Here is a 26107-nt window from a genome sequence, read left to right on the forward strand (position 1 = left end):
TGAACATTTCTCTTTACCAGATATAAAAATATTGTAAATGGGGAAAAAAAGGCTTTTTGGCTGACAGTCAAGCATCATTCAATTGGATAATGAGTTTTTTTGCTTTTCAAATGATGTAGGAAGGTAGTAGGTCAGAAGGATGTCTGTGCTGGCTGACTAATGGTTGGTGCATGGGGGCAAGTCATGCAATGAAATCTCCAGGAATCCATTTAATCACTGTGGCAACCCTACACCAGAATAATATAAGAAACATGGCAGCTAATTTGCACATAGCAAACTTCCACAAAGTGCAATGTGATTATGACCAGACAATCTGTTCTAGGAAGCTTGACCAAAGGGTAAATATTGGCTAGGACACCAGGAATAACTGCCTTGCTTTTCTCCGAAATAGTACCTACCTGAGAAAGCAGCCAGGAGCTTAGTTTAACAAATCATCCAAAAGATAGCAGCTCTGACAGTGTAGCACACCCTCAGTGAGGGTGTTGTGTTCAAGTCCTAGGGAAGGATTTGACATCCTCGGGTCGGCGCGCGCCTGACCCGATCGGGCATAAAATAGTGCGTGATGAATTCGGTAGAGCGTCCCAATGTCATCGCGCACTAGCACGATATTTCGGATGGCGGGCGCATGTGATAGTTGGCAGCGCACCCGCTGATAATTAAGAGGCCTATTAAGGCCCTTAATCAATTAATTGAAAGCTATTTTTTGCTGCACAACCTTGCAGTTGGAAGATGGGCGAATTGGCCAGGTGGCTTTTTGATTTTTTAGCAAACCTCATCCATGGACGGGATGAGGTTTCCACAATTAAATAATAAATAAATATACATTTTTGGGCAGAATTTTTATTTTGCCTATCTTACTGAGAGTTAGTCCCATGCCAGGACATTTTTTTCATATTTTAAAAATCTTTATTTTTGGTTTTAAAATTGTTCAGCTCCCTGAGGCGGTTCCCTGCCTTCAGGGAGCTTTCAGTGTGCATTGCCCTGCGCATGCATAGACTTTCGCGCTTGCGCTCCTCCCGCCCCCACCCCGGCAGTTCTGAGCCTTTCAGCGTGCCTTACACGCTGGCTCGCTGTTAATTGGCCAGCCAGCGTGAAATCGCGGTCGGGGGCCGATCAGGGGTAGCAGACCATCTCCCGGCTGCTCCCGAGCCCGCCCCTCACATCCGCCCAACGACCCAAAAATCCTGCCCCTGGAGTGGGACATGAATCCACAACTTCAGTTATGACTCAGAGGCAAGAGTGCTACCAACGGAAAATTTGGCGAACCAGCAAATAGTCCACTGACTTTCGGCAAGAATTACTGGACCAGAAATTCCCGCTTTAGTTTACCTGTTTGGAATGCCTTTGCCTACTTTCCACAGGGGAAATTACCCCATTTAAAGTATATAGGTTAATGTCTGCATTAGAGCAAGGGACAAAGACATCTCTTACAAATATTTATATCAGTCACAGTCATTTCTAGCCTCATTTTCTTCTCATTTGATTCTTTTTTTGTTTTATTAATGATTTTGGAGAGTTACTTTTCTGAGTTAATTCTATTAGAAGGGGGGCATGTCCACTGGCCACACATTTTGTGTTGCTCCCCTCAATTTGATTTTGTTTTTGTTGGTTAAAATTAGTGGGGCAGGAATGGTGGACAGTGGGCCTGAGATGACTCAGAATGTACAGGCAAAGCTTAAGCTCAGTAAACTAGGCCTTTGCATTTTTGACTCAGGGCAGCTGCCTTGAAACATTCATTAGTCAAGTAATAGAGCAGAGTTCGTATAAGGAAAATTACTCGTGGTGGAAGCTTAATTTCATGGTCTGCATTTGATGGGCCAATTGGCCTCTTCATGTGCTGTAATAACTCTGTGAAGGAGTAATGCTTGGCTGATAGCCAAATGCCAGATGATTAGTTGACATTTGGCTTGAAATAAAGAATACCAAATGACAACCTTGCACTGGAGGTTCATCACAAAGGCAAAGATGGTGTTTAGATTCTGGAATCTGCCCCAAACCTATTCCAATGGCCACACATACATGTCACAATAAATCTTTGGAAATAACTGTGCACCAGAGGTGTTAAATAACTGGCTCTGGATCAAGTGAGTGAGAAACGGAGCTTCTCTTTAGTGGCTAAAAGTCTCAAATTGTGGTCGATGCAGACACAGTACTGTCTACGCAGGCCGGTTTCTTCAACTCGACAAGTGTAGAACATACAGCCTTCACAGATTGATGAATGAATCACTGATGTCAGGGGACAGGCAGCCGAAGGAGCACAATTCATAAATAGCTCTTTATTTCTTTGCATCACAGAAAAGATCAATTTGTCTTGCTGGTGAATCACAAAAGAAGGGCAAACTAGCTCGATCCCTTACAGGTAAGAAACATTATTTACCCATATATTTCCTCTGAGTGTAGCTTAGGAATTTGGAGCCTCATGTAAAACTGTCATCAATTTGTTTTCTATTTTATCTCTGTGAAATGTCAAAATGTTAGGTCTTCCCGAGATGCGACTTACTGCACCTTAGGTCAGAGATTACTCATAAACTGTATCCCAAAATGTTATTTTCTGAAGGAAATTGATTTAATTTCAATGAATCTGATTCAAAAAAATCAATGCTAGCTGCTTCCACCATCTCCTTAGAAAGACTGTTCCATAGATTAACCACTCGCTCACCAAAATAAAGGCCCCAATTTTAACTTGGTGGAGGGTAGGGGCAGTTCTAACAGAGTGCTATACCCCTCAAGACAAAAGCTGGATAGTGAGCCTGAAGAGGCGCAGGCAGATACATTTTCTTCTAAATGTTTTAGATTTTCTTGTGGGCCAGGAGGGCAGAAGTTCTCGTCTAGGTCCCATCGGGAAACATTGGACCTGTCCTGCTCTTGGCTTCCCCTACCCACTCCCGATTATTGTTGCACCCACAATCTACCTGATTTAGGGGATCCTTTATCCATGTCCCTAGTAGCAATCTCCTGCCACCCAAATTTTGGTTTGCATCTTGCCAGGTTTGAGCAGTAGTTTTGAACTGGACATGGAAATGAAGCCTAGGATTTAAGGGAAAGGGAAGAAGAGAACAGTTGTGGGGGTGGGGGGGGTTGGGGGGCGGTGCGGGGGTATGAGGCGGAATAGGGGCTGGTCACTTTAGCAATTGGGAAACCCAGAGGGATGAATTTCCCAATCTGATTATCATTTGAGGCACTTGTTCAGTGAATAAAGCCAGAAGATTTCATGGTTTTGAACAAACAAAAGTAAATATAAGATAAAATATATCTTATACTCTAACATTCAGGCTAAGTATGAGGTGTGTGCGAATTAACAAGCCAAATGTGTTCCAACACAACACTCTACACAATAATTGGCACATGCGACCAAGGCAGGGTTCATGGATTTCTTAACAATCCACCCAGACATCAGTGACATTGCGAGTCAACCAATCTCACTGAAACTCTGTCTCTCTCACAAGGGTTTCCAGTCTTCGCCTTCAAAGATCTAACTTTGGAATTCTCAGCAAAAGTTGCTCCAACTCGGATGGCTTCAACAACAGCCCACTTCGCAGGGTTTCAATCTCATCTCCCACGATTCCGCTCCCCTGGATTCCTGACCCAAACACCAACTCATAAACATAATTTCAGATCTTCAGCCACGTTGAGCAGAACACCAGTGCTCCAAAGGGGCACCTTTGCCCCAACGGCTCACAGCACAGAGTCACCAATCTTCGGCTGTCTTCTTGGATCTTCAGGACTTCTTCTAATTCATCTTGGATTGCCAGGGCTTCTCCTGAGCCCTCTTCACTTAAAGTCTGCTAATGCAACCTATTTCCTACTTTTAACTTAACTGGGACCTCTTCTTATCCCTGTCTCCTGCCTGGGACTGTTTTAAGGCCTCTCCCTGTCCCCTCTCCTTCTTGGATCTCTCCCTGTCTGACCTTTCCATCCCTTGCCTGGGACACTTGTTTCCAATGGCACTCTGCTCCCAGCCATGTGATCCAGGTTTCTGTGCCATTTTTCATCTCTGCGCAGGCTTATTCTCAGCCCAAAGAACTTACACTGCTAAATTGCACATGTGCAACCCTATCCCGATCTGCACATGCTCAAAACCTCCAAGGTTTAGCGGGGTTTGGAGTTCCCAACCTTCACCCTCACCAAGGTAAGTCTGGTTTTCATAATAGGAGGCAGTGGAGAGGGGTTAAAGTTCACAGGAGAGGTCGGTGTGTAGATCACAGGGGTAGACATTGGATTGCTGGATATGGTCTGGGATGGGGTGGGCGTGGGTGGTGGTAGTGGGGCCTGCTGAGGATGATTTACAGGTAAGCCTAATAGAAGCACTCCTGTTCCTCCTGGCGCACAAGCAGCTCTGTCTTGTTCCATGCAGCAATCCTCACCTCCCTTCGGCTGCCGAATTTTCTGAAGCATGGGGAATCTGGCCAGTCGACGTTTAAGCTGGGACAGAGATAAAACCTATGTCAATCAGGGAACCTATGTTAATAAGGGAATCATGCAGCCATTGGGAGCAGTTTAGTCTCCCATCTCTTGTCGTGCATCCATTAAAACTGGAAGCAGGCAGGTTCGAAGCGGGTTAGATTTGGGTTTGAAACCTTTTAAACTTTTAATTCCTCCTGCACCCAAACTCACATGTTTTTCAGGATTAATATTAGCTGAAAAATCTCTACAGGTCCCACCATGCAAGCTTGTTACTTGCCAGGCCACACACGCGCACTGATGAATCCAGCCCTGCATTAAATCGCGGCAGATTCATTGTGAACTTATCCCCTTATTTCTTTATTCCTGTGTGGGATGCGACCATCGCTGGCAAGGCCAACATTTGTAACCCATCCCTAATTACCTTTGCTTGGTTTGCTAAGCCATTTCAGAGAGTAGTTAAGAGCCAGCCACATTGCTGTAGGTCTGGAGTCACGTGTAGGCCAGATTGTGTAAGGATGGCAGATTTCTTTCCCTAAAGTGAAGCAGATGGGTTTTTACAACAATTCATGAGAGTTTCATGGTCACCATCACTGAGACTAGGGCCGGGATTTCCTGCCCTGCCATGGGTGATGTGGTGGCCCAGCCAAATGTCCATTGACTTTCGGCAGACTGGACGATCCTGGTGGTGGGCGGGGCTGGAAAATCCAACCTAGCTTTCAATTCCAGATTTTATTAGTTAACATATCCCCAGGGCATTAGGCTGGGCTGCCAGTGACACTACCACTGTGCCACCACCTCCCCCTTTTAGGAGCCTGGTACATAAACCTGTTCCCTAATTACAGCAGAAACACCATTATAAATGGACTTGCCCAGCTACAATAAAGTGCTCTGCATGACATACTTACTTTGCAGACTGTAAGGATATGTGAGAACATATGGAAAAAATGGAGTAAATCATGGCATACTATCCCCAAATTACTCTTAGAAATCCCCTAACTCATGCAATTAGTCACAAGATTAGTCACCATAAAGTAAAATGCCTAATTATGAAGGACAGTTCACAGAATCTGATCTCCAAAATATGCCATAAGTCCCAGAATCTGGTGTAATACAACCATATTTTGATGTCATGTTTGGGTGGGGGGAGGGTTGGTAAATTTACAATAAAAAATAACTCACCTTTAGAAGAATATAGCTTACAAATCACAGTATATGAATTTAAAGTCCCTCCATGACAAAGCACCATCTGCCTGACATTAGTTTAAATTAACTGTCGCAAACCACTTAATGTAATTACCTGAAATGCAATACATTATGGACTGTTTCCATTCGAGACATCAGGCACCACAGAAAACAAAATTCATTTATCTGCGGTCTGACTTATCTCAACAATAACTTAAAAATCTAGTTGTGGATTCCATTGTAATATCTGTTGCCAGCTTCAGGATTCAGCCTGCAATATATAAGCTGCTGTGCCTTTCTGAGTGTGTAGCACGACTTCTGTCATCTTTTATTCATGTACGAAGCTTACTGAGCACGTTTGGGAGTCGTTAAAAATAAAGCTTTAAGCTTTACTCAGAGCGAATGCGCAAGTGAGAGCAAGGTGCAATCTAAAACGGCACCCTCTGCCCCTGCAAGTTTGGGTTTAAAACTAGCACTGAGAAACCATACGGTGTTAATGGAGAGGTACAATGGGTGTTTTATCTAACTACAAGAATCGATAGAGGGATAAAAAGGGCCTGGACATCGGACCGCATCTAAAGCAGGACACAATTGCCTTGAGTGGCGCAGTGGCAAGACTGTACCAAATTGTTCTGTCAGCCTCAATGGGTTAGTATTGGGAAGCTGTGGCCTGGCCCCCTAAATTGGACCACTGCCTTTCTGCTTGAGGTCCAGTTTCACTCTGATCATTTCCAAAGCGGAGCATATACAAGACTAGTGTCTTGAGCCCCAACTAGATTACGACCAGGATCTTACAGTCCCACTGTGGCATGTCTCCTTCCCAGTGGATGTGGTGAGCCATTTAAATCTCCATTCAGTTCGGTGGGACCGTAATATCCCGCTGGGCGGGAGGGGTCATAAAATCCTGGCCTACGTTCATTTCAGTACCGTTTATGGATGGGCCTTGGTATTGCTGACATTTTATTCCAGGAAGGTATTGAATGTAAATGAGATGGCTACTGTGAGTGGAAATATCAGAATAGAAAATTGCCTGTACACTCTCCTAACCTCTAAACATTCAACCTTGATAAAAGGCAGTGGCTTAAATTACAACTCAATTTACACTTATTTAAACAGAGCAGCCAATGGACTGTGGCTGCAAATACAGGGGTACAGTCCAAGAATGAAAACTGCCCGTGGAGAGCTGTGTGTGTGAAGTGAGCAGATCTGAGGAGTTTGGCTGTGCTGCTTGTTGGGGCCTAAATAATTCTCAGAGATTGTGACTTAGATGTACAGAAAATTATGTAGGACATGCTGATCAGTGCATCCAAATATTCCAATAAACACTTAGACTCATAGGGCAGGATTCTTACCTCGATGGGCGGGCGGGCACCACCGGCTCGGCGACGGGTGGACAGCCAAATTCCGCTGCCGAAACGGGGCCCGCCACCATTTTGAGTGGGCAGGCCAATTAAGGCCAATTAAGGCCCACCCAGTGGCCTGCCCGACAGGAAGTGCTATGCGCTTCCTGTGCTGGGTGGGAGGGACTCCCCATCTGTCAAAGTGAACTCTCTCGCGCTCTTTCGCGCATGTGCGCGAAAGAGTGCACATCTCCCTGAGGCAAAGTGCTGGCTCAGGAAGATCAGTGACAGTGTCAAAAACATTAAAAATAAAAGAATATAAAACTTATTAACATGTCCCCCTCATGTGACAATGTCACACAAGATGGGACATGTTAATAAATATAACAACATTTATTAAAGTTTTTAAAAAGGAACATGAAACCTCATCCTGCCAGTGGATGAGGTTTCATGTATTATCAGGAGCCCGCTGGGGCTCCTGGCCTGCCCGCCAGCCTTAAGGTTGGACGGGCAGGTCTTTAACAATCTTAATTAGCCAGTCAATGGCCTTAATTGGCCATTGACAGGTTGGCGGGCGGACAGCTGATTTTGCTGTCCTCCCGCCTTCCTGAAAATTTAAAGGGACCAGGATGACGTCGGGGGTTCCTCCCGATGTCATCCCGCGTCATTTTCCCGTTGGCGAGCGGGCCCTGCCCCCAAATCGCCGATGGGAAAATCCTGGCCATAGACTCACAGGCATTTGCAGCACAGAAGGAGGCCATTTGGCCCATCGTGTGCGCGCCAACAAAGATCTGACTACAATAATCCCATTTTCCAGCGCTTGGCCCATAGCCCTGGAGGCTATGGTAACGCAAGTGAATATCTAAATACTTCTTGAATATTACGTGAGTTTCTGACTCAACCACCCTTTCATGCAGTGAGTTCCAGACTCACACTACCCTCTGGGTGAAAACATTTCTTTCTCCTCAACTCCCCTCTTAGCCTTCTACCTCTTACCCTAAATCTATGCCCCCTGGTTATTGACCCCTCTACTAATGGAAAAAGTGCCTTCATATCCACCCTATCCACGCCCCAACAACTCTAACAGGTCCCCTCTCAATCTTCGTTGCTCCAAGGAAAACAATCCCAGCCTATCCAATCTTTCCTCATATCTCAGACCCTACAGCCCAGGCAGGATCCTAGTAAATCTCCTCTGAACCCTCTCCAGTTCAATCACATCCTTCCTATAATATGGTGACCAGAACTGCATGCAGTATTCCAGTTGTGGCCTAACCAGCATTTTATACAGTTCCAGCATAACTTCCCAGCTCTTGTATTCTATGCCTCGGTTAATAAAGGCAAGTATCCCATATGCCTTCTTAACCACCTTACCTGCCTGCTCTGCTACGTTCAGGTATCTATGGAAATGCACACCAAAGTCCCTCCGATCTTCAGTACTTTCCAGGGTCTTACCATTCGTAGTATAATCCCTTGCCTTGTTAGCCCTCCCCAAGTACATTACCTTCCAGGTTGAATTCCAGTTCCCACTGCTCAGGCCACCCGGCCAATCCATTGATGTCCCACTGCAGTTTATGGCTATCATCCTCACTATTTACCACCCTACCAATTTTTGTGTTATCCACGAACTTCTTGATCATACTCCCTACATTTAAGTCCAAATCATTTATATACACCACAAACAGCAAGGGCCCCAGCACTGAGCACTGTGGAACCCCACTGGAACCAGAATTCCAGTCACAGAAACATCCCTGTACCATCAGCCTCTGCTTCCTGCCTCTCAGCCAATTTTGGATCCAATGTTCCACTTTACCTTGGATTCCATGGGCTCTTAATTCCTTGACCAGTCTGCCATGAGGGACCTTATCAAAAGACTTGTTAAAGTCCATGTAGACCACATCAAATGCATTACTCTCATTAACACTCCTGGTCACCTCCTCAAAATATTCAACCAAATGTGTCAAACACGACCTTCCTTTAACAAATCCATGCTGAGTATCCCTGATTAATCCATGTCTCTTCAAGTGCAGATATATTCTGTCCCTCAGAATTCTTTCCAGGAACTTCCTCACCACCAATGTTAGACTAACTAGCCCTGTAATTTCCTGGTCTATCCCTTCCTTCCTTTGTTAATAATGGGACAATGTTAGCAGTCCTCCTGTCCTCTAGCATTTCACCTGTGACCAGAGAGGATTTGAAAATTACTGCCAAGGCCCCTGATATTTTTTCCCTTGCCTCGCTCAACAGTCTGGGATACATCTCATCCAGGGTTGCAGATTTATCCACTTTTAAAGCCGCTAAACCCGCTAGCACCTCCTCTCTCTCTATGTTAATTTCCTCTAATATTTCACAGTCCTCCACCCTGATGTCGATACTGCGTCACCCTTTTCCATTGTGAAGACTGACGCAAAGTATTCATTGAGGACTGCACCCGTGTCTTCTGGGTCCACACACACATTACCTCGATGGCCCCTAATTAGCCTTACTCTTTCCCTAGTCATTCTCTTGCTCTTTATATATTTAAAAAACCCCTTTGGGTTTTCCTTTATTCTACCCACCAACATTTTCTCATGCACTCTCTTAGCTTTCCTAATTTCCTTTTTAAGTCCCCCTCTGCACTTTTTATACTCCTCGAAGGACTCTGCCATATTGAGCCCTCGGTATCTGGGGTATCTGCCATAAGCTTCTCTTTTTCTTTACCCTAACCTTTATGTCTCTTGACATCCAGGATCCTCCAGACTTGGTGTCCCCGCCCCCCCCCCCCCCCCCGCCGCCGGCTTTACGGGAACATATTTGCCCCGTACTCTCGCTATTTCTTCCTTGAATGCCTCGCACTGCTCTGACACAGTTTCAGCTACAAGTAGCTACTCCCAGTTCACTTGGGCCAAATCACGTCTCATCTTTGTAAAATTAGCCTTTCCCCAGTTTAGAACTTTTATTCCCGGCCCAACCTTATCCGTTTCCATAACTATGCAGTCTAACTGAGTTATGGTCAGTATTTCCAAAATGCTCCCCTATTGATACGCCTTTCACCTGCCCGGGCTCATTTCTGAATATTAGGTCCAGAACTGCCTCCTCCCTTGTTGGGATTTCTATGTACTGGCTAAAAAAGTTCTCCTGGATGCAACTTAAGAATTCTGTTCCCTCCCTACCTTGCACACTAAAACTATCCCAGTTAATATTTGGGTAGTTAAAATCCCCCACTATTACTGCCTTATTATTCTTACACTTCTCTGAAATTTGATGACATATTTGATCCTCTATCTCTCCCTGACTCTATGGGGGCCTACAGCACACACCGAACAATGTTTGCCCCTTTTGTGTTTTTTACTTCTACCCATATGTCTTCATCTGATGATCCTTCCAAGATATCATCCCTCCTCACTGCCATAATTGATTTCTTGATCAATATTGCAATCCACCCTCCTCTTCTATCCCCCTCTCTATCTCACCTTAATACCCTGTAACCAGGAATGTTGAGCTGCCAATCCTGCCCTTTTAGCCAAGTCTCGGTCATAGCTATGTTATCCTACTTCCACGTGCCTATCTGTGCCCTCAGCTCATCTGTTATATACCTCAGGTTCCTTGAATTAAAATATATTCTATTTAGCCTTGCTAAACTCACTTCTTTCTGATCTAGCCTATGTTTCCTCTGTCTTCCAAACTCACTTACTAGCGTTTTAACTTCTAATTCCATCTCAGCTTCTCTCCCCTCTGATCTACATTTCACAATCCCATCCCCCTGCCAATTTAGTTTCAATCCGCCCCAACAATACTAGCAAACCTCACCACGAGGATGTTGGCCGTCTTCCTGTTCAGATGTAACCCATCCAACTGGTACAGGTCCCACCTCCCACAGAAATGGTCCCAGCGCCCCAGGAATCTAAAGCCCTCCCTCCTGCACCATCTCTTCAGCCAAGCAATCATCAGCTCTATCTTTCTGTACCTATACTCACTACTGCGTGGCACTGGGACTAATCCAGAGATTACTACCTTTGAAGACCTGCTTTTCAATTTCCTACCTAGTGCTGGAAGATGGGATTAGAATAGTTAGGTACTTGTTTGACCAGCGCAGACTCGATGGGCCAAAGGGTCTTTTTCTGCGCTGTAGACCTCTATGATTCTATGACTCCCTAAAGTCTGCTTGCAGGACCTCATTCCTCTTTCTTCCTATGTCATTGGTCCCAACATGAACCACGACCTCTGGCTGTTCACCCTCCCCCTTCAGGATGCCCTGCAGCTGTTCTGAACATCCTTGACCCTGGCAACTGGGAGGCAACACACCATCCTGGAGTCATGCCTATGGCCGCAGGAGTGCCTGTCTACTCCCCTCACTAACGAATCCCCTATCACTACTGCCCTTCCACACTTCTTCCTCCCGCCCTGAGCAGCTGGGTCACCCAGAGTGCCATGGCCTTGGTTCTGGTTGGCCTCCACAGAGTCACTCTCACTGCTCCCCAAGGCCGAAAAACGGTTTGCGAGCAAGATGCGCCCTGGGGATTCCCTCACTACCTGCCTGGCCCCCTTCATCTGTCTGGCTTCTTTAACACACTCTAGAAACTCCTTCTTCCTCCTTTCTTCCCTTTCCTATCATTCCTAAACACCTTATACTTAGGAATATTTAATACCCAGTCCTGCCCTTCTTTGAGCCAGGTCTTCGCTATCCCCACAATATCATATTTCCATGTGGTTATCTGAGCCTGAAACTCATCAATCTCGTTTACCACACCGCACACACTCACATACGTGCACAGTAACCCTAATGTATTAAACCTTATTACATTCCATTTTATTCTGACCACACCTAGCAACTTACTATTTGCTACATTAGTGCTAAGTGTCCCTCCCAATTATCTGTACACTTTGCTTTTCCTCTTTAATATCGTGGCCAGCATTTTACGGCCCCGCTGCAGCGTGTCTCCCCCTGGCGGATGCAGCGAGCCATTTAAATCTCCACTCAGTTCGGCCGGACCGTAATAGCCCACCGGGCAGGAGGGGCTGTAAAATCCTGGCCTATGTCTTGGTTCCCCACAATCCTGCCAAGTTACAGAATCACACAGTGCAGAAGAGGCCCTTCGGCCCATCGAGCCTGCACCGACGCATGAGAAACACCTGACCTACCTACCTAATCCCATTTACCAGCACTTGGCCCATAGCCTTGAATGTTATGACGTGCCAACTGCTCATCCAGGTACTTTTTAAAGGATGTGAGGCAACCCGCCTCCACCACCCTCCCAGGCAGCACATTCTAGACTGTCACCACCCTCTGGGTATAAAAGTTTTTCCTCATATCCCCCCTAAACCTCCTGCCCCTCATCTTGAACTTATGTCCCCTTGTGACTGACCCTTCAACTAAGGGGAATAGCTGCTCTCTATCCACCCTGTCCATGCCCCTCATAATCTTGTACACCTCAATCAGGTCGCGCCTCAGTCTTCTCTGCTCCAGCGAAAACAACCCAAGTCTATCCAACCTCTCTTCATAACTTAAATGTTTCATCCCAGGCAACATCCTGGTGAATCTCCTCTGCACCCCCTCCAGTGCAATCACATCCTTCCTATAATGTGGCAACCAGAACTGCAGACAGTACTCCAGCTGTGGCCTCAACAAGGTTCTATACAACTCCAACATGACCTCCCTACTTTTGTAATCTATGCCTCGATTGACAAAGGCAAGTGTCTCGTATGCCTTTTTCACCACCCCACCAACATGCCCCTCCTTCAGAGATCTATGGACACACATGCCAAGGTCCCTTTGTTCCTCAGAACTTCCTAGTGTCATGCCATTCATTGAATACTTCCTTGTCAAATTATTCCTTCCAAAGTGTATCACCTCACACTTTTACGGATTAAATTCCATCTGCCACTTATCTGCCCATTTGACCATCCCATCTATATCTTCCTGTAGCCCAAGACACTCAACCTCACTGTTAAACACCCGGCCAATCTTTGTGTCATCCGCAAACTTACTAATCCTACCCCCCACATAGTCATCTATGTTGTTTATATAAATGACAAATAATAGGGGACCCAGCGCAGATCCCTGTGGTATGCCACTGGACACTGTCTTCCAGTCACTAAAGCATCCTTCTGTCATCACCCTCTGTCTTCTACAACTAAGCCAATTTTGAATCCACCTTATCAAATTACCCTGTATCCCATGTGCACTTGCCTTCTTTATAAGTCTTCCTTGTGAGACCTTGTCAAAGGCTTTGCTGAAATCCATATAAACTACATCAACTGCACGACCTTCATCTACACACCTGGTCACCTCCTCAAATTTCAATCAAATGTGTTAGGCATGACCTCCCTCTGACAAAGCCATGCTGACTATCCCTGATCAAACCTTACCTCTCCAAGTGGAGATAGATTCTCTCCTTCAGAATTTTCTCCAGTAGTTTCCCTACCACTGACATGAGCCTCACTGGCCTGTAACTCCCTGGCTTATCTCTACAACCTTTCTTAAATAGCGGAACCACATTAGCTGTTCTCCAATCGCCTGGCACCTCCCCCATGGCCAGAAAGGGATTAAAAATTTGGGTCAGAGCCCCTGCGATCTCCTCCCTTGCCTCCCTCAGCAGTCTGCGACACAAATCATCCAGACCTGGAGATTTGTCCACTTTTAAACCTGCCAACACCTCCAATACCTTGTCACTCCCTATATCAATCTGCTTAAGAACCTTGCAGTCTCTCTCTCCAAGTTCGATACCTTCATCCTCATTCTCTTGGGTGAAGACAGATGTGAAGTATTCATTCAACACTCTAGCGATGTCCTCTGGCTCCACCTATAGATTGCGCCCTTGGTCCCTTATGGGCCCTACTCTTTCCCTGTTTATCCTCTTCGCATTGATATACTTATAGAATATCTTGGGATTTTCCCTACTTTTACCAGCCAGAGCTTTCTCATATCCCCTCTTTGCTCTCCTAATTGCTTTCTTAAGCTCCACCCTGCACTTTCTGTACTCCACTAGTGCCTCTGTTGATTTGCTTCCCTTGTACCTACTAAAAGCCTCTCTTTTCCTTCTCATCGTAACCTGAATATATCTGGTCATCCATGGTTCTCTGGGCTTGTTACTCCTTCCTATCACTGTAGATGGAACGTGTTGAGCCTGTACCCTCCCCATATCTCTTTTGAATGCCCCCCCCCACTGTTCCTCTGTAGATTTCCCCACAAGTAGCTGTTCCCAGTCTACCTTGGCCAGATCCTGCCTTCTTTTACTAAAATCTACTCTCCCCCAATCCAGAACATTTTTTTGCAATTTGTCTATTTCTTTCTCCATAACAAACTTAAATTGTACCATGTTGTGGTCGCTGTCACTAAAATGCTCCCCCACCACCACCTCAGCCACCTGTCCGGCTTCATTCCCCAGAATTAGGTCCAGTCATGCACTGTCCCTTGTTGGACCCTCTACGTATTGATCTAAAAAGTTCTCCTGTACACATTTCAAGAAATCCACTCCGTCCAAGCCCTTAACACTATGTCTATCCCAATTAATGTTGGGAAAGTTGAAATCACCCAATATAATTACCCTATTGTCATTGCTTTTATACACCTCTGCAAATTGTGCACATATTTGCTCCTCAATTTCCCGCTGACTATCTGGGGGTCTATAATAAACATCTAACAATGTGGTTGCCCCTTTTTTATTCCTAAGCTCTACCCATAAAGCTTCGTTCGATGCCCCCTCCAAGATATCATCTCTCCTTACTGCAGTAACTGTCTCCTTAGCTAATAATGCAATGCCTCCTCGTCTTTACCCCCTCCCCTGTCTCGTCTGAAGATTCTATATCCCGGAATGTTGAGCTGCCAATCCTGCTCCTCCCTCAACCACGTCTCAGTGATGGCTACTATATCACAATTCCACACATCAATTCTCACCCTTAACTCAAGAAGAAGAGGTGTCAGGGAGGATGAGGTTGGGAGGGTGGAATGAAGGTGTCGGGGTAAGGTTGGGCGGAGAAGAAGTACGAGGAGTAGGGGGTAACAGGGGAGATAGGTGTAAGGGGAGGTGGAAGATGTAAGGGAAGGAGTTCAGAGTGGGAAGGAGTGCTGAGAGGGGAAGGAGATGGGGGGAGGAAGGAGTGCGGAGAGGGGAGGGAGTCTCGGTGGGGGGAAGGAGTATGGAAAGGGGAAGGAGTCTTGGGGGGATGAAGGAGTGCATCGAGGGGAGGGAGTAATAGTGGAGGAACAAATAAGGGTGGAGGAAGGAGTTGGGAAGGGGGAAGGAGTAAAGCTGCAGGAAGAAGTAAGGGTGTCTGAGGGAGTCAGGAAGGGGGAGGGACTAAGTGGGAGCGGAATCTGGGGGGGTGGGGGGACTAAGGGGGGGGAGGAGTTCTGGTGGGGAGGGTTTCTGGAGGCAAAAGGGGTCCGGAGGGCGGGATGTCCAGGTGACGGGAGGGGTCTGATGGGTCCATGACTGCCTCTTGGGGAGCGAACTGAGGATGGGTCTGGTATGAGGGAATGGTGAGAATGACCGAGGGTAGAGTGAGGTGGTAGGGTGGGAGGGTGACGGTTTGATAGTAGTAGTAGGAGGGACGGCGAAGGTCGTTGGTGGTGACTCGGAGGCAGACGCAGACCCTGGGGGTGGGAAGGAGGATGTCGGGGAGGTGGATGGGGATGGGGGTGGGATTTTCAGGAAGGAAGGGAACGTGCACGTTCACCTGGACATCCCCGAAGGAGAAGAGCTGTGGCTGGTAGGTTACGGAGGGGAGGTGGAACGTGATGCCGGGGGATCAACTGCGATGGGGCAAAGGAAATGGGTGGCTGGGGGAGAGTAAAGAATGGGAGAACGAAAGTAAAACTGAATTAGCATCATGCTGTCCAAATTGAAAATGAAATGACAGTGGTGGTGGGCGAGATCAGGTGCTGCACAGCAGTGCAAACTGTGGGCGGGCGGAGATACAGGTCAACTCAGATGACTGAAAGCGAACCCCAGCAGGCAGCATTGAAAATGCTCGGGACATTGAGATGAGTGTGACATAGGAAAGATCCTTAGGCTTGCATGAGGCTGCAAAAGGCCCTGCCACACACACACATCTCCCTCCAGAATCACCCGTGGACCTGCTGCTCTCTCTGCGGCGACAGAGGACAAGGTTGAGGGACTCACAGGCAAAGTGGACTCGGAGGGAGTGGACAGCCTCTGAGATTACTGAGTGGATGACCCAGGGGTATCCTTGGTGCTCCTCCTCCCTTTGGGTGCCCAAGGCCCCTGGCCTGACTTCTTGAGGGGAAGGAACACTTGGGGGGAGTCGAGGTGCCCCATTTCCCTCTTGCCACTGCAGGAACTCACCCATGGCTCCCGTGATGGAGTGCAAGTCTGTACTCATCTCTGCATTCTGCTGGACCAGGGTCTCCGTGGCATCTGCCATCCTCACCATGGAATCTTCTATATGCGCACATGTGGGCACCACTTCATCAGAGAGCAGGCCGGCACACTCCTTTGATTCACGAGCTACTCTGTTGAGGGCTTCCAACATCTCTGTGTGATGTTCCCCTACCTTCTGCTGACTCTCAATGTTGTATTGGAAGGCTGAATACAAGGCATCATCATCTGACTCGGACCTCATGGATGCCTTTTCCCCAGCAGTCCTCCGAGTGCCAGGAAGCTCAACTGAACCCGCCACCTCCTGCTGTTGACATGTGTCCGTGCGATGACCACCAGATTGTGAACCCGAGTCTGCTCTAGATCTAAGGTTCCACACACAGAGATGTGTGTCTCTGCGCTGGTGGAGGGTGTGGGTAAGTGCTGTGACGGGTCTTCCAAACAGTTTATTTCCAGCTCTTCAATGGAGGAGGTGTCCTTCTGGTTGGAGGTGAGGACCTGGATGGAGCTGAGGGACTGGTTGGCTGAGGGAGTCAGTCATGTGGCAGTGCTCCCTGTGAACCGAAGTAGAGATAATTAGTGCTTGGCAGCAGAGTCAAAAGCAGGAGAGCGAGCACTCACAGTTGCGTTGAGAGAAGGATGATGTGGTGAAGGATCCTTATGTGGGTGTTCACCACCAACCGTCACCACAGGCAGGGTCCACACCCTCATCAGTCAGTGCGATGGCACACTCCTCAAAGTGAGTGAGGGGCCTAATGCGGCCCACACCATCCCCAGTCTGAGACCTCTCCCTGCTGTTGTGAGCCAGCTTCTCCTGCATGGAAACAGATGGAGAGAGTGTGAACAGGACACATGGCACTGCGTGGAATATTTGTGTGTTGAGCGGAGCCATGGATAGGATGAGGATGTGAGCTCCAGGGGATATGAGCCTGATGAAGATGTGAGGGTGTGTGTGAGAGTTAGTGGTGTCGTCGCTTGAGGTGTGAGATCCCTGTGGATATGTGATGATTTTGTGAGTGTGTGAGTTGAGAGTGATGAGAAGAGTGAGTTACCCTGGCAGAACGGATGAGACTATTCATCCTGTTGCGGCACTAGGTGGCTATCGTCTTTTGCAGGGCGTTGGCACTGACCACTGCTGACACCGCCTTCCGTGCTGGATTGGTGATACAGCTGCCCATCCTGCGGCCAGAGTGGCGTAGAGGACATCGTGGCGAGCCTCCACGGCATTCAAAAGACACTCAAAAGGGGGCTGCAGCCTTCTTGCCTTTCAGGGCCATGTCTTCTGTGCAGCAGTCGTGGGCTGGAAGCACTGAGAAGTGTGCGCGTGGCTGCACTTTCAATATGGCGCCCGGTGTGGTGAAGCAGTAAGGTGATGGCATGGCGTATGACAACCCACCCGCCATGGAAACGGTGTGTTTCCTGGGAATGCATAATTAATGTGACGGGTTTGGGATGATACAGCATGAAAAGCCACCATCGTAGCTGGTGGGTAATATGACATTTTACCCACCTGCTACTGCACTTAGTGCAAATCTGGGACGATTCCGCCCTATATCTGTTGCTTTGAGACATAGCTTAAGTATGTGCGGAAGAACAGTAAGTTGAGCCCACAGTTGCCTACCCATTAGAAATTCGAATGGGGCCAGACCTTCTGGAACAGAGCGAAATGATAGAACAACAGTGCTAAGTTGATATCATCGTTTTTCTTCAAAGCCTTCACCATTCCTATTCCTCATTTGACCTCCCCATTAGCTTGCAGGTATCTGGGTGAGTTAGTTGTATTGACAAACCCATAAGCTTCTGTGAGCTGCTTAAAACATTTGTTGGCAAATTGTGGGCAATTGCCTGAAAGGACTAAATCTGGAATGCTGGATATGGCAAAAATTATTTTCAGTAATGGCAGCTTCCAAAGTTGTTACTATGTAGATGCTTAACCTCAATCTACCTGGAGTAATAGTCAACAACAATGAGGAATGTCTTCCCTTTGAGCTCAAAAAGATCCATTCCATGAAGTTCCCATGGTTTGGGTGGAAATGAGGATACCATCAGTGCTTCCTCTTTGCTCCTGGAGATGGATTGCACAGGTGATGCAGTTTGTAATAATTTCTTCTATTGATTTTGAGATCCCTGGTCACCAAATGGAATTTTGTGCTCTAGAGCAACAGTTTGTAATGCCCAGGTGTCCCTGGTGTTTTCTTTGAAGAATCTCGAGTCTAAGGACTCAAAGTCTGACCAACCTCTCATCATAAATCCGCAAGTCAGCCATGACTTTGTTGTTCAAAGTATTGCTTCAGGATGAGAATTTTTGGGAAGTATTCTGGCTATCCTTTTCTGCAGTGTTCCCAAATTTCAGCACATTCTTCATCTGCTTTTTGAATTTCATTTTGCTTCTTTGTTGTTGCTGGTAGAAATTTTGTGGTGAATGAAGTATAGGACTCCACATCTTCGACAAAATTTATGTCCTCTTGTTCAGGCTTGTTTCCCATGTTCTCATGTTTAAGTTTGTCCATCCATTTCTTACTTGATGCAAGCTGTCCCTCCTGCTGATTTACTTGTGGTTCCTTCACCAGCTGTTCCTGAGAAACATTCTGTCTGATTTTCTCTAGGTTGTCACTTGATTCCAGAAGGTTCTCACGCTCCCACATCAGACCACTTGTTTCAGTCTGCTCAAGACCTCTAACTAAGTTTGGAAATGCTGTCCTGAATTCTTTTGGTTTGGCTTGGCTTTCCAATTTGTTTACTTTATGGATGAGTTATAGACCTGTGCAAGCTTTTTGGCTTTGTAGTGAACGCTCTTGGTTTTGGATTGCATACAAAGCTTCTGTGATTTCTCTTCCTTTGTAATGAAGTATCAACTGTCAACAGTCAACTGACACTTGACCTTCAGTTGAGTTCTCCCGGAGTTATATGGTCAGTGGCTGGAGAAAGCCTTGCTTTAGCCATTATTCTGTGCCTGAGAGAATTGAAATTTCTGCTCCAGTGCCTGGCCTACAAGTTACTTCGATCCCCTCATTAATGTTGTTGACTCTTAACTGACTTCTGAAATGGCTTAGCAAGCCATTCAGTTCAAGGGCAGTTAGGGATGGGCAACAAATGCTGGCCTTGCCAGTGATGCCCACATCCCATGAAAGGATAAATACTGTGCTCACCTAGTTTCCTTTTAAAAGCAGCTAAAGCTTTTTTCAGTCACTTCCTGTGATGGTTACTTCAACATTCTAACCATTCCTTGAAGTAAAGAAATTCACCTTATTCCTCTATTGGATTTTTGAGTAAATATCTTGTATTCATGGATTCAGTTTTGGATTTTCCCACAAATGGAAATCTACCTTGTTATATTTTTAAAGGTTTCTATCAGGTCACCTCTCAGTTTTCTTTTTCTTAAAGGGAAAAGCACCAAACTTTTCAATCTTTCTCAGTAGCTGTAATCTCTCACTTCTGGGAATGGTGTTGCAAATCTATATCCTGCCACGACTCACTGGGGATAGTGTGCTGTAATATCAAGCTCCACTGTTCCCTGAGCTGCGACAAATGTGAAAAGTTTGACCAAACACTAGATTGCCCCAATTCTACCTAACTGTTTAATTTAGGTTTACACAATATGAGAACCGGGTTTGTAAACTTAATAAGTAAATAACTGTTTATTGAACAAATTATCTTTAATTAGTGGTAAAAGAAAGAAATATGAACTGCAAACTTCTAATACTATAACTTAAACTCTACCCCTTTCTTAAATCCCTATATACACACACAGACACAGACACTGACACAGACATGGACACACACACATACACACAACACATAAGACACACATAAGGGTGGGATAAGATAGTTCAATAGCACCAATTCCAGAGTACAGGTTTCGATAGATTGATTTTGATCGATGTCTTCCAAATTCCTTTCAGTTCTTGTTGATGACACGAGGTGGTCTTCCAGCACTTTCAGTATTTAGTTCACTGGTTGAGCACCTGCCTTTCAATGTCTCTAACAGTGATTTTCCACTTTGCCTCTTGATAGGGGTTTTCAGAGAGAGAGCAGGTTATAGAGATATGAGGAGGAAAAAAAGCCAGCTTGCAATTACTGTAGGATTACTGGAATCTTACACACACAGGAGGGAGAGGTTTTAGGTCTTGTTCCTTTCAGGCTAGGAGCTATTCAGCTGCGCTGTTTCTCACACAAAACATGGTCAGCTTGTCAGGAGCCAATTGAAATGCTATTGTGAGGCAGCTCCCTTGGTCCAGGACTCCTTTCCGGCACCATCCTGTCTTTCATGGCACACTCTGTTCCAGGACTGCAACATTATATATATCTTTCATGCTGTTCCGTGGACATGTCTTTCAACCTTACAGCCATTGTAATTCTAATTCACAGTCCAACAGAAATAAAAAGATATGTTCCATACAATCCTTTTTATAGTATGGAGACTAGAGCTGTGCAGAGCACTTTAAGCACCATTGATCAGGGTCCCATACAAATTTAATATAATCTCACTCCTTTTGAATTCTATACCCTGAGACATAAATCCAAATGCTTTTAATTACTTTGCCGACCTGTGATTCTGCTCTTACTGATTTGCTCATTTGTACTCTTAGATCCCTTTGTTCTTCTACCGCATTCAGAGTCATACTTCCTAAAGTCTACATGTGATGTTTCTATTTTTCCTATCAAAGTGCATCATCTCACATTTAACTACACTAAACTTCATTTAACACAGTTTAAGTAAATTTTCCAGATTAACCTTGTCCATACCAGATACGTAACTGGACCAGCCTCATAGAGATTGTGGCTACAAGAGCAGGAGAGGCTGGGAATTCTGTGGCAGGACACTCACCTTCTTGAGCTGCCTTCTTGAACTGCTGCAGTCCATGTGGTATAGTACACCCACTGTGCAGTTAGGGAGTTCCAGAATTTTTACCCAGTGACAGTGAAGGAATGGCGATATATTTCCAAGTCAGGATGTAACTTGCAGGTGGTGGTGTTCCCAAGTGTTCTTTTAGGTGGTAGAGGTCGTGGGTTTCGAAGGTGCTGTCGAAGGAGCCTTGATGAGTTGCTGAAGTGCATCTTGTAGATGGTACACACTGCTGCCACTGTGCATCGGTGGTGGATGGGGTACCAATCAAGCGGGACACAGTTCTCAAAATATGATAGGGCTAGAGCACTTAGATCTTCCGGTGAGTGGCTGGGCACACTGCCCTTGCCTGCAAAGATTTTTCCGACCCAATACTGCCCATTTCTTCCAGGATCTTCCGATCCCTGCTAAAGAAGAAATGGGTAGTGCAGTGTCTCCAGGGTAAGTCCAGTGAGTGTAGGAGAGTAGAAGAGTCAAAGGAAGGAGAGGACATGCCCCCAATAGCTGCCGTATTCAGGTAAGCCTTTAAAGGCCCAAGTCTTTTAACGAATAAGTGTGGGTGAGTGAATGGGTGAGTGGATGAATGAGTGAATGGGCGAGTGAGTGAATGGGTAGAGGAGTAGGTGTCTGAAGTATGTAAGTGGATGAAGTGGGTGAGGTGGGTGAAGTGAGTAGGTGGGTGGAGTGGGTATTTGGGTGGCTGGGGGTTAGTCAGGTGAACAAGGTTAATCGGGTCATTGGGGATGTAGCCAGGTGGTTGGGTGGGGGGCAGTAGTAAGGTCTGGTCTGGAGGGTAGTCAAGTAGTCGGTGGGTAGTCGGGTGGTTATGTGGTAGTCAGGTGGCCATGGGTGTTAGTAGGGTCAGGTCAGGTTGGCTCAGGAAGGTAGACAAGTGGGTTTGGGTGTAGTTGGGTCAGGTAAGGGGGTTGTTGTGTGATTGGGTCCGGTCAGCTTGGGAGGGTAGTCAGATGGTTGGGGATATAGTTGGGTTGGGTTGGGGGGTGTTGTTGTGTGGTTGGGTCAAGTCGGCTCAGGAAGTAGTTGGGTGGTTGGGGTGTAGATGGGTCAGTTTGGATGGGTAGTTGGGTGGTTGGTGGGGTAGGTTGGGGAGTTCAGTTGTGATGCTCAGTTGAGTTGAACAGCTGTTAGACCAGATATGAAACTGTGTAACATTTCCTGGGTAAATACGCAGCTGTCTGGCCCAAGTCTCTGCTGTAAGCTCAGGGTTGGAGACATCTGCGGAGCGTGCCGAACAGCAGGGAATCAGCCCATCAGAAGTTTAAACTTCCTGGACAATTCCTACATAGGTCTGTGCATCAGAACTTCCACAGGGTCCTGAGACTCACCTTCCAATGTACATACCATCTCTGACCATCTGGAAACTGGAAGATTTGGGCCAAACTCAATACAGTTTAATCACAACTGCCACTGGCTTAAGCCAGTACTCTGCTCAATTAGTGCATCATGCAGTTGGGAGGTTGATAGGTATTGAAAGTTCCCAAGAATACTTTCCCAATCATTTCAATTAGGTATCTATGCAACTTCCCAATGCCTCTGCATGCCTCTCATTCTTTCACTCATTCATGTACAGAGATGGCTCAGCAATTTGCAATGGGATGTCTAGGATTGCTTGCAATGTAGTTGTTTATTGAAATTCATTTAAAGAAAGTTCATCTCGCAAGTTTCAGTCCATTTCTCTTTTCTCTTTGGTGCTGTTACTTTGTCATTCAAGACCTTTTGTGGCAATTGTGATCCAATCACTTTTTTTTCCAGCTATATGTTTTCCCAGGAGAATCCCCTACGACTGTCCTTTATAAAAGAAGAGGAAAACAGAGAGCATTACAGGCAGGTCAGGTTGTGCTGGAGGAGCTCTGTGTTGACTTGCTGGGTCCTTACAATATCCAGATACCTATACCCATAACTCTCAGTTTACCACTGCACTTGCAAGTTCCTATTTCATGTGGGTGTAATTCATTTGTGAAACCTTGAATAAGTTCCGTAACATGTAACATGACCAACAGCGGAACTCATCTAATGGAGACACTACTCCAAGTGGCTGTGTAGGTCTCAACAGCTCTTAATTTCTCCATTCATTCCAAGTCACTTCAAAGTGTTATTACTCATTTTTAGTCTTTCTAAAGTACATACAGATGTATCAAGCAAAAATTGTGCCTTGCTTACTCAAACAACCAAGTTCATCTTTTCCCCATCGTCTCCCAGCAGCAACTTGTGAAAGCTTTTCACTTGTACCAAAAGGCAGGATTTCTGCGAGTTGAGGGGTAAATTATAGATTGTAGTCCAATGCCCTTACATAATCCTTTGCAAGATGACCTTCACCTGCATGAATCAGAAAGGATTTCAGTCTCTCGAAGTCAGCGCATTTGAAACTATCCACGTTAGGTTAAGGAAGTCAGTGCTCATTTCCCGGGCAGCTGTCATTTAACTCACAAAGACAAGTCTCAAGGTGAATCATGGATCAATTAAATTTGTATTCTGGAGTTGTGGTGCGTGACAGTTCTCTGATGTCTGAGGATACCCAGCTGAACACAGGGCTAATGAGTTGCCTGCAGCCATTCGACTAATCATTGAGCACACCACTGGCATGTTGAAACAGTAAGTCTGGTGCCTGAATAGAAATGAGGGTGTCCTACAATACACCTCTGCTATGGTTTCAAGAGTTGTGTTAATATGTTGCTTGCTACACAAAGTCATTCTTGGTAGGACAGCAGGTTTCCTTCCCTAAAGTACATTAGTGAATCAGTTGGGTTTTAACATCAATTCAGTGCCATGGTCACTTTTACCAACATGAGCCTTTTCTTACCAGATTAATTTTTTTAAATGAATTGAATTGGTATTGAGCTGGCATGCTGGGCATTGAACTCATGTTTTCTGGATCATTAATCCAGGTTTCTGTATTCCTTGTCATGCAACATAACCACCACATTACAATACCAAGCAATATGTTTTCACCTGCGTTATTCCATGCAACTCAGAAATCTTCCTTCCTGTCACCTTATGGCTCAACCTTGCCAATCTCTGAAAGAATAGTCTATGTACAGGCAAATGTGAAGCCAAATGCTTTGGAGGAAATTTTAACTTAATCACCAGTTGGGGAACCCATTGGATCAGGTGGAATGTTGATTTTATACCCCACCCAATGGGGGTGATTTTAACCAATCCCGCCAATCAGAAGACTGACAAGATTGGGTGCAATCTTGGTTTTACGTTCTGCCCGATTCCACTCTACATTGAAGTCTTTAAGTAGTTTTGGGTGGGATGTAAAATCTGCATTCCACTTGATACTCAGAGGTTCCCACCTGGCACGTTAAGTTAAAATTGCTCCCTTTATCTCGAATAATGTTCTGATGCTAAGTCCCTTGAGTTTGCTTCCACAGTCCATTCCCTAGTGTACAATGTATGTCCTCTTAAATCAAATCTGATACCAAATCTGGATATCACCCAAACCTTAGAATTATCTGAGAGTGATGGAATCATGCAAGACAGAATGGTGAATACCCCAATAGGCCCAAACAAAAATGGTGCATGTCCACATTTTTGAGAATAATGATTTCTTGCGATATGAAACTGTTCCAGATACAATAGAAAATCAGTATACAGCTGTAACCTTACCCCTTCTTCACTGCTCAAGCAGCTAGATTGCTTGTAACCAGTAGGAATTATATATACTTCTTCAACCAGCTGCGGAGAATGCTTGCTTGAGTGCTTCCACTAAATGGTGCTTTGTCAGTGGGGGAGTGGTGGGCGGGGGAAAACAGTGAGATGTTTCCTTTGGTTTGACCAGCTGCTTTGAGTCAGTGTTGAAGTCTCCCAGGGATGGTGATAGAGGAGTGTAAGGCGTTAGCTGATAGATCTGACTTATATCAGGCTGTTCCTCTTCAATATTAAGCATTGGTTCTCCATGCTAAGATACTTCAGAGGACACTCGGAGTTGACTGTGGTACTAGAGTTAGATACAGACCAAGGATCTCCATTTTTCATGATGGAAGATTAATTGAATTAAATTTCACAACTTGCCATTGAAATGGATTATAATCCTAGCTGCTTTTTCGAGCTATTCCAGACCAGCTGTACTCTTTGCATCAAAAACAGGAAATGCTGGAAAAACTCAGCAGGTCTAACAGCATCTGTGGAGAGAAAGACAGAGTTAACATTTCGAGTCCATATGACTCTTCTTCAGATCTAAAGAGAAGTAAAAATATGCTGAAACTTATACTCTTCAAGTGGGGGGCGGGGTGGAGCAGGTAAAGCTGGATAGAAGGCCAGCAATAGGTGGAGGCAAAGGATAGATTGGCAAAGATGTCATGAACAAAAGGACAAAGGGGTGTTGATGGTATTTGTACTGGCTAAAGGAGGTGCTGATGGTGGCATTAAGGTTAGAATGCAGAATGTGATAATAGCAGGACAAGGGTAAGCACTCTGGAAATAACAACATGAACAAGTGACAGATGGCCCTTGTGGGGGTGGGGTGGGGGGGAGGGGACGGTAGTGGGAAAAAAGATCGAAAATAGGATAAAAGATGGGGATAAAACAATGAATGAGAATGAAAATAAATAAAAAAATAAAAAGTGGATAAAAAATAAAAATAAAAAAATAAAAATGAATGTAGTAAAAAAGGGGGTAAAAAAGAGGTGAGGATGGAGGAGAGGGTTCATGGTCTGAAGTTGTTGAACTCAATGTTAAGTCCAGAAGGCTGTTAAGTGCCTAATCGGAAGATGAGGGGCTGCTCCTCCAGTGTGCGTTGGGCTTCACTGGAACATTGCAGCAGGCCAAGGACGAACACGTGGGCATGAGAGCAGGGTATGTTTTGAAATGGCAAGCGACAGGAAGGTCTGGGTCATGCTTGCGGACAGACCGAAGGTGTTCCGCAAAGCGGTCACCCAGTCTACGTTTGGTCTCTCCAATGTAGAGGAGACCGCATTGGGAGCAGCGAATGCAGTAGACCAAATTGAGGGAAGTGCAAGTGAAGCGCTGCTTCATCCGAAAGGAGCGTTTGATCC

The 26107-nt window shown here is 45.8% G+C and overlaps 1 protein-coding gene across 1 annotated transcript in view; it reads left to right on the forward strand.

Moving 5' to 3' along the window:
- Positions 1-26107, forward strand: part of LOC144683842 (sodium/hydrogen exchanger 2-like) — a 197766-nt gene that overhangs the window by 157990 nt on the left and 13669 nt on the right. Inside the window, exon 11 of the mRNA XM_078547326.1 lies at positions 2296-2359. Coding sequence (XP_078403452.1) covers positions 2296-2359 — 64 coding nt within the window. The remainder of the gene's footprint in view (positions 1-2295; positions 2360-26107) is intronic.

This window comes from Cetorhinus maximus, chromosome 8 (genome assembly GCF_964194155.1).
Source record: "Cetorhinus maximus chromosome 8, sCetMax3.hap1.1, whole genome shotgun sequence".
Classification (NCBI taxonomy): Eukaryota; Metazoa; Chordata; class Chondrichthyes; order Lamniformes; family Cetorhinidae; genus Cetorhinus; species Cetorhinus maximus.